Raw genomic sequence first — 9,623 nt, 5'->3', positions numbered from 1 at the left:
CAATCTCTGATTGCTCTTTTTTTTGTTTTGCTTTGCAGTTGATCACTCGCGTGTTGTTTTGAAGGATGTGGATGCGACTGAACCTGGGAGTGATTACATCAATGCAAACATTGTTACGGTCAGTGAAATACTTTTTGAGTGTCTTGGCTTGCTGAGGAGGTGGGGGGCAAAGGTTATTCAATCCCTCAAAATGAAAAAAAATTCTTTTTTTAATTTCAAAAATTAACTCTAATATGCTGTTGGTGTAAGTTAACCAATCATAGATTGGTCTCTGAAGGATTCTCAGTCGTGAAACTAGCGGCGCGTTACCACCATTTGGGTGTGCAAATAACTTACGATTGTTTTGGGTTCACAAAGTAGTATGATTTTATTTTTGATTGCCACGGCATGCCCATATATTGGCTTGAATCTGTCATAGTTGAATGGATTTCCTCAAATTTGGAGGCGGTGCATTCTGGAAGGTATTTGGTACTCGTGTTTCAACAGTTCTTCCAAGTAACATAGCCATCACTGTTTTCATTTGGAAATCCACATTGTAGTTGAGCATGCTTTCCATTAAAATTATACGTTTCATGGGTGAAGTAGTTTTTGCCAAGCAAATCCAAGCGACGGAATATCAAAACGCAAGGCAACCATTAAGTGGAGTCTGGTGCTGACGAGATCGTCGGGATCTCTCGCAATGCAGCTGAGTATTTTGGCCTATCACTTCGCCATCGCCGACGGGTCGACGGTCTATCTTCTTCAGCCTCCTTTCTAGTCTTGCTGATGACCCCCTTCTCGTGAAACTGCCAAGATCCAGATCCACTGCTCACCTCCACTCATTTGTTCCTTGTTCCCCCCCCCCCCCACCTATGGAACCAGCTTCCACACACTCTTCAGTCTCGTTCTTCCCTCCAGGTCTTCGAGATGGCTGTTTACCGCCATCTCAAGTCATCCCCCCATCCAAACCATGATCCTTTCTACACCCGTTAAACCACCCCCCCCACCCATCCCAAAATTTTGCTTCTATATCCACCTTGTCCACTCCTTGTATTCTCCCCTACCCTTCATCCTTACCCGCATCCCTTATTTGTCCGTTTTCGTCCATTTTCACCCTTCGCCCTGCTGTTGGTGTTTCCCCCTTCTCCTCCTGCTGTTCCTTTTGTTATGTTGTGTCCTGATCCATTCTGTGTTCTAGCTCTTCCATGAGCCTTGACTGTTTTTTATTTCCATGAGAAAAAAACATCTCGGGAGATTTCTCGCCTTGCTTCATGATGAAGGTCCATTGCAGTGATACCAGTGTGTGGTTAGTTTTGAGACATTTCTCCTTTTAGTTTTTAAGAGCAATCTGCTACTCCCTCTATTTCTGTCTCCCCTTGCCTCAACCCCCCCCCCCTCCCTCTTTACTCAAAATTTATTCCATTTATATAATGTTCCAGATTGTTGTACTTTTCACAAACATGTAGTTAAGTTTTTCATGAAAATACAAACTTTGCTTCTTTGACATGGCATTCACTTGTGTGTGAATGTGTGGACTGGCAGGTGGAGAAACTAGATGGCTGGGCACCGGGTGTCCCGCCAAAGCACTACATAGCAACCCAGGGTTGCCTGCCCACCACGGTATCCGATTTTTGGCGAATGGTGCATCAGGAGAATTCTCGCGTCATTGTCATGGCCACCAAGGAGCTGGAAAGGGGCAAGGTGGGACAAGCTTGCCCGATTTTTGACCCCTCACCTTTGCAGCAGCTATTTTATACAATGTCAGGACATGAGATGTGTGTTGAAAACTTTTTATAACACTTGTCCAAGAAATTGCACCAAAACTCCTGTTGCTGCATCAAGACCAGCTCTGGGATTACAGACTCCTTTGATATTGTTACAGGAGTACACCAAGGGTGCATTCTCTCTCCTTTCGTATTCCTTTTGGTCATTGACTTTGTAATGAGGAAAGCCATGACAGGTGCCAACTTTGACATCTCACAGCAGCAACATCGCTTGACAGACCTTGAGTTTTTTTTATTTTTCTTTAGATGATATTGCACTGTTGGCTGAATATTATACTGGGTTGCAAGATATGACCTCTAGCTTGGAGAAATGTGGTGCCAAAGTAGGCCTGCGTATCGTCTGTGCAAAGACCAAGACTGTGATCGCAAAGCAACAACAAAGAAGTCACCCTATTACAGTTAGTCAAGAAAACATTGAGGAAGCCAACCATTTCCTGTATTTCGGGAGCACACTCTCCACGGAAGGTGATGCGGAGTTTGACGTCCACACATGAATTGGCAAGGCAGCCACAGTTTTTCAGCGCCTCTGCAATGTATGGATATTAACCACTATTAATATTGTCACCACACTAAAACTCCACATGTCCATTGTGCCCACTGCAATTTATGCCAGTGAGATGTGCAAGAGGACAGTGAAGGTGTCACATAAACTGGACGGTATTCCACCAACGTTGCCTCTGCAAGATTCTTGGAATCACATGGAGAGATGTCGCAAACGAGGAAGTGTTAAAGAGAATGGAGTTAAGGTGCCTCTCGGACATCGTAACAGGAAGAAGGTTGAGGTTACCCAAACGTATCTTTTGTCTCCCTGATACCTGCCATGCCAGAGTAGCCCTCAAATGGACACCACTATGTGGTAAAGGTAAAAGGGAACAAGGTCACCCAAAAAAGACTGGCAAAACTTTAATAAAAAAGACCTGAAAACAAGAAGCGCCACGGATGACCGGATAAGATGGCGACACTGCTGCCCAATGCCCTATTCGGGACAGGAGGAACTAAGTCTCAATGTCCTACAACTTGTCAACTTTTATGCATCTATTCTCTGAAGTCGAACAGAGTTGAACCTGGCGCTTGGATGGGAGACCTCTATGATATGCCTGGTGTTTGCTCAAATATGGCAGCATAGCTCAAGAGGCAAGGTGGGACATGACATGGTTAAAATAGGCATGAAAAGCCAGCTATTCTGTTTGCATTCAGGATGTGGATATTGTCTATTTTCAGCTCTCTTGAAATGAGTAGGCCATTGTGTTTTGCTACTCTGACTAAATTCCTTATGGAGATAATTTTTTTTTTTTTTAATCTGGTTAATGGGTTGTCTTATTTTGGATGAAGTTGATGGGGAGGGCGGGCAGGGAGGTGGAATTGGACTCTTCTACTTGTACTATTCCCGTGCCAAAAAAGTTCACCCAAGGCAGCTCAATGATTGAAGACCTGTTGCCCTTACCTCATCCTGTGTCAATGTATGGAAAAATTGATGAAGTTTTCTAACATCAGATGTACAGTAGCTCCCAAATTGGATCCTTTACAATTTTCATATGAAGCAAGATGCAGTGTCGAAGATGCGTTGCTTCGTTTGACCTTGAGGAACGGAGCCTGCAACCATAAATGGTGAAACGGTGGAAATTGTTAACATTCAAATGCCTGGGCATTATTATTGATAACGAGCTAACTTTTGATGAAAATACCGATTCTGTGTAAAACAAATCGATGCAGAAAGGTCATGATACTATCATTTGAAGCGGGTGGACCGATGATCTTGTACGGAGTATCTATATTTGCGAGCATTGGAAAGGATGACTGTGCATGTGCAGGAAGTGGACAAAAAAAATTAAATCGCTGAAGACGGTGTTGGGCCGCCATGTGTGGCCAATACAGCCTGTACGCGCCGTCGCATAGAGTCCACCTGTTTCTGGAATTCTGCAGGAGGGATGAGGTGCTATTCTTCCACGAGAAAGTCGATCAACTCTCACCTGTTTGATGGAGGTGAAAAATGCTGTCTCGGACGTCGTTGAACAATATCACATAAAGGCTCGATTGGGTTTACATCTGGTGACCGAGAAGGCCACAACGTATGGATAACATCAGTGTCATGCTCATCAAACCATTTGGATGGGGGTCTGTGTATGGGGGCATTGGGGGAGGGGGGGATCTCCTGCAGCCGTGCTAACCATAATTATCGGCAACCAGGCCTGTGCAGCATTTTTCATCCATGACCCGAAGCATACTGGGATGTTATTTCCTTAACTGACACATGGACCACACATGTGTGGAAGCCTTGCTTTGTGACCCTCATTTGTTGCTGCAGACTCTTTGTTGTTGTGGGACCTCACCCAGTCAATGCTCATACAACCCCTTGCTTGCCCCTCTGTACCTCATGAGAGTCTGGATTCTGTGGTGCCTCGAGGGTTTAGGATAATTAATTTCATTTCATTGTACATAACTAAGCTCTGTGTTCTCTTCTTCCTGCTCGTGTCTGTTTACTCCCTTGGTTTGTCATTTCCACATACCGTCCACGTTTCTCCCTGTACTGCTTGTAAAGAAGCCCTTATAATGATACACATTTCTCAACCTTCTCCCTCGTGCATGTGCCGCCGCAAAATTCGACTTTCATTTGGCTGACCTCGAGGAACGGAAAAGTTGAAGCGATTGAACGCAGTTGGTCAGAAACCTTTTGGCCGTTCACGGGATGAAAGATTCCGGCTCAGACGTCCCATGTTAACGGAGGATGTCTGACGCGACAATACTAATCGTGCACCTGGCGGCAGCTTGGTCTCCTGACCAAATGGCCTGCTCCAATTTGAGGGCCATTCAGAATGCTTCTACCCTGGTCTAATTCAATGATCCAATGGGACCCAACTGTTTTCGGATTGGATTACTTTTGATTTGATGTGCTTATTTGTCAACAGCTTTTTGTTTGTTTGCAGGACTTGAATCGAAAAGCGTCAATGTGAGTCATATCAACATTGTTTTGAAAATGGAAAGACTGAAATAAGAGCAGTGATCAAGTACTTCCTTGATTGTAGGTTTTGACCCCAAAGAAAATCTATGATGACACGATAGCAACGCTTGGGGATGATGCCCCTTCATATGCTTCTAAAAATAAAAACGAGGTGGAACCAGCACTGATGATGAGCCAAGGAGACAACTGTACTTGCAAAAAAAGTTGATCCAGTCCAAATGATTTTGATGAATTACAAAATGTCAACAGTCAGACATGCAGCTATGACATGGAGCATCGGTGTACTCCATCCTCACTGTAACATTTGGCGTGAACAAGGTTTCAGCGAGATGGTTGACTGGAATGCTGATTGTTATATTTCCAGGGAACCTCTTTGAGTGGTTTCAAGCAAGCCAGACAATTTCATGAGCAGGATTGTGACTCGGGGTGAGTGTCAGGGTTTCACGACTTTCATCCTGAGACAAAACAGCAGTGCGTGCAATGGAAAGCCCACCCGTTTCTGCATCCCTGGGCGTTACGAGATAGCATCAGGTGGAAATATCATGGCTACTGTTTTTGATTGGGGGTGTGGGAGGTCATGACATTTCCAACCTCGCAAGAGGTAAGAACATTGATGGGGATTACTTCGGTCATGAACTGTGCCGGTTGAGAGAATCCATCGCGTACTTTTGTCGACCATTGAGCCAGAGTGCTGCTTCTCCAGGACGACCGTCATCTCTCGCAGCTCAGATTGCAGTCACCATTAACGACCAACTGGACGAGACGAGTTTATTTTGTGCATATTATGAAGCCTTTTACACACGCGTACGTTTCTTCTGACCCACAGAACAAATGTGCACATTACTGGCCGAACGTGGGGATAACGCAAACCCACGGGCGCCTGTCGGTCACGAACCTTGAGGAGTCCCAAGCCTTCGATTACGTTGTGAGAGAGTTGGAACTCCGTCACGACGATGAGGTACAGTTCTTCCTTGTCAGCTGATACTTTTAAAACCACTGTTGTCAATCATAAATACCAATGAGGGCCCATTGGCAACCCAATTATTTTCCTGAATCGTCTGCTGTTGTGTGTGTTTGAATTTGTTTTAAACATTGATAATATCTGAATTCTCATGCTGCATTAAATATATGGGACAAGAGATGTTCCATGTCCAAGCGACGCACTGGACTTACCTTATCACCCTCCCCCCTCCCTTATAGACCCCTTGGCATGGACAAGTGCAACTTGGACTGTTTGTTTCAGGGTGTTTTCATACAAATTGGTTTAAAGTATAAAAAAAATTTTTGCAGGTGGGCACAAGTTAATTATTGTCCTTATTTTCGAAACTCCACCACGATGTCCGTTCCAAGAGAAATAGCCATTCCACCAGTCTAAATGTCTCACCTCCACTCATTTTCCCCCTCTTACTCGAATTGTGGAATCTCTTCAGGGTTTAAAATAATTAAAAAAAAAAATTGAAAAGATATCAGTCAATGATTAATGTGTTGGTGCTGTGTTAAACCAGAAATTGTCGAGGAAGCGGGAGGTAAGGAGCTTTCTTTTGAACAAGTAATTAGAATTTGAGTGGAATTTCAGCAAAGAAACGAGGAATTTCTCAGTCGAACTTGCCACACTTGAAAATAACGCACGGCAGGTTTAATTGAGAAATGGGGAATCGAGCAACAGACGAAGACGGTGATTGGCTACAGATACGAGCTCAAATTGATGTGAAAAATGTTCAAGCTGATAGGAAATGTGGATAGTCATGGAAGAAAGCTCGTGACGAGGAGGCATCACTCCAGATGGGGAAAACTACGCATCATAAATTGTGGAAGGCCTTTGGCTCGTGAAACGTCTTGTCATCTTTGAGACGGCTTGATCAGGAATCAAATAGACTGCGAAGTAACGGGGTACGCAAAACCGTGACGACACGCATGATGGTCCACATCCTTCAGATAAGCAGGCTCTCTTCGCCCTCTTAAGACTTTGACAAAATCACAAACTGGTGAAGCACTTGGAATATGCCTTTTAATCCTGAGAAATCCCACACTCGCACTATCGCACTCCAAAAGGATCGTACCGCAAACCCTCCCATCTACTGTCTCAACAATCCTCTTGAAGCTCAATCCCTAAAACTTCTGGGTCTCACGATCAGCCAAGATATTTCTTGGGCAAACCACAATTCAGAGTTTGTCTCCAAAGCCAGCTGTGGACTTGGCATCCTCTGTCATGCAAAGTCCTTTCTTGACAAACCTGAACTCCTATCCACCTATAATGCCTTCATCAGCAGCTTGATGGAGTACTGCTGTCCCTTCTGGGCTGGCAACTCTGCCTCTCATCCGACTCAGCTTGATGCTGTGGAAACCAATGCCTTCAAGATCATTGGCATCTCTCATGATGGAGCTGAGTCTATGGGCTTATCACTGTGCCATTGCAGACAGGTTGGTGGTCTCTGTCTTCTACCATCTTCTTTCTGGCCTTGCGCCCTTTGCCCTCCCTGTGCTTTCCCCCCCCCCACCACCTCTAGGTATCTGCAGCGCACACGCAGTCCACTACCATCACGCTTCTCGTGAAACTGCCAAAATCCAGAACCATCGCTCACTTCTACTCGTTGATCATCTGTTTTCACCACCTGCAGAACCAACTTTTTTTTGTATACATTGTTGAGGCTCGTATGAGAGCTAACACAATGCACAACAAGGGGGGGGGCAGGAGACACGAGGGGTGGGAGAGGGAAGGACAAAACAGTGGGGAACGGAGACATTAGGAGATCTGTGGAAGAGAGAGGGATGGGGTGGGGAACACTGTGCACACAGGATGGACTCCACAGGGACTTTCAGGACCTTGCATTACAGGAACTTTCAGGAAGGAAAGCAGGGAATTTGAAGGAGGTGGGTTTGGGGTGGATTAACGGGGGTAGAAAAGATCGAGGATTTGGATGGGGGTGGTAGTGGTGGTGAACAGCTGTTTTGAAGGCCTGGAGGGAAGAATGGGATTTAAGAGAGTGTGGGAGTTTATTCCAAAGGCAGGAAAAAAGAGGAATGAAAGCATGAAGGTGAGCAGTGATTCGTGATTTTGGTAGTTTTACCAGAAGGGAGTTGCTGGCGGACCTTGAGTGCCATGTCGAAAATGGGGGGGGGGGGGGTGTGACATATCGCAGACAGAGCAGGGGGGTGAGACCAGAGAGGAGACTGTAGAAGACAGAGAGTCCACTGACCTGCCTGCGGTGAGAAAGTGAGAGACCCAACGAGTCAGCCTCATCACGTGGTATACCAATGATCCTAAATGCCTCGATTTCCACAACGTGAAGCAGAGAAAGCTGGGAGGCAGGAGCACCAGCCCAGAGGGGAGAGCAGTACTCCATCAGGCTGCGGACGAAAGCTTTCTGTGTGGTCAGGAGCTCAGGTGGGCCGAGGAAGGACTTTGCACGACGGAGGATTCCCAGTCGGCGACTGGCTTTGGAGTCCAGGTTGGAGATGTGGCTTTCCCAGGAAACATCATGGCAGATAGTGAAAGGACTTCTTCCAGAGGATTTTTGAGAAGAAAAAAAAAACTTCCACATTTTCTTCAATCTCATTCTTCCCTCCAGGTGTTCAAGACTGCTGTTCACCACCATCTCAAATGCTCTCCCATCCTACACCTGTTGAACCCACCTTCCCCCCAAAAAAATTTGCTTCTGTATCCACCACCCCTTGTGTTGTCCCTTACCCCTTATCGTTACCTGCATTCCTTGTTTGTCTGTCTCTGTTTATTTTGTCCTTTGGCTCTACTGTTGACATTTCCCCATTCTTGTTCTGCTGTTCCTTTTGTTATGTTGTGTCCTGATCCATTCTGTGTTCTAACCCCCCCCCCCCAAACCCCCAATCTATTTAACTCCATGAGAATGATTACATCTGACTACCTGTTAAATGGACTCTCGAAACACCAAGGGCGATTTCCTCATTTATGGGCATGATGCTCAATGTTGTTCAAATTTTTGATTTTTAAAAAATATAACACTAGTTCCTTGATGAGCTTTGTCCTTGGCCTTAAGAGTCAACCAATCATGTGATTTTAGTCGTGTTGTTCACTTCATCTCCCATTGAAAACAGCAGCATGGGAAAAAAAATTGCTTCATGTGGCCAACCGTGGGACTATTTTAAAGGACTTCCTGTTCTGGGTCCTTCATTTTGTAACACTAATGATTTACTGCAGCTTATGGAAATAATAGGTTGTAGCTGAATTGCACAATGGTAATCCAGATCTTTTTTAACGGTTTATGAAGCAGTATATCAGAAACAACAGAACAATCGGGTTGGCATCGATTTGACTCGCATTGGATGGTCACATACCACACACGTAAATATTGATGATACACCAGTTCCCTAAATCTTGCACTGAAATACGCTACGATACAACATTAATTATATGATGTCATGCAAATTTATAGTAATTTAAATCTTCTTGCATCAGGCTTTACGAATTGCAACTCGTAAATCCAAGTCCAGGTAAAAACAGCCAAATTATGGCATCGGTTGCCGCTGCGTTGATTGCTCCGATACCCCCACTGGAATTTGGATATTCGCATTGGGTTAACTATATTGTCCACAATTTGGTCAGGGTTCCTGTAGTGGCATGCTGGGCTTGCCTTGATATTTTTATATTTTAATTTTTTTTCCATTTATGCAGGTGGTGAGCCACCTGAACATGGGATGTGCAAACCCGGTTTAATGGAGACCATTGTTTCCAGGGTAGATCAAATTCAGGAGGCTCTTCTGATGGGTGAGGAATCGGGATTTGACGTGCAAGATCAGTGTTAGTGGGACTGAGAAAATGCCAACATCCTGAAGAAATACCTAAGTCACTGAGGCTCCTGGTTGTGCTCCAGATTGGCTTGCGTGATTTAAGACTAAAGGTACGTACATTTTGCAGGTCATCATTT

The 9,623-nt window shown here is 45.0% G+C and overlaps 1 protein-coding gene across 6 annotated transcripts in view; it reads left to right on the top strand.

Moving 5' to 3' along the window:
• Window positions 1-9,623, top strand: part of LOC147019108 (tyrosine-protein phosphatase non-receptor type 11-like) — a 76,405-nt gene that overhangs the window by 53,682 nt on the left and 13,100 nt on the right. For all 6 annotated transcript variants that reach the window (XR_015062642.1, XM_085899415.1, XM_085899413.1 and 3 more), the window contains 3 exons: window positions 39-118; window positions 1,522-1,680; window positions 5,549-5,680. Coding sequence is in view for 5 of the 6 variants with exons in the window: in XM_085899415.1 (XP_085755541.1) it covers window positions 39-118; window positions 1,522-1,680; window positions 5,549-5,680 (371 nt within the window). In the remaining variant the exon portion in view is untranslated. The remainder of the gene's footprint in view (window positions 1-38; window positions 119-1,521; window positions 1,681-5,548; window positions 5,681-9,623) is intronic.

The sequence above is a fragment of the Eptatretus burgeri genome, chromosome 10 (assembly GCF_056783735.1).
Source record: "Eptatretus burgeri isolate ZD-2024b chromosome 10, Ebu_testis_v1, whole genome shotgun sequence".
Taxonomy (NCBI): Eukaryota; Metazoa; Chordata; class Myxini; order Myxiniformes; family Myxinidae; genus Eptatretus; species Eptatretus burgeri.
The sequence above is the reverse complement of the archived record's forward strand: the minus strand, read 5'-3'. Positions and strand labels throughout refer to the sequence as shown.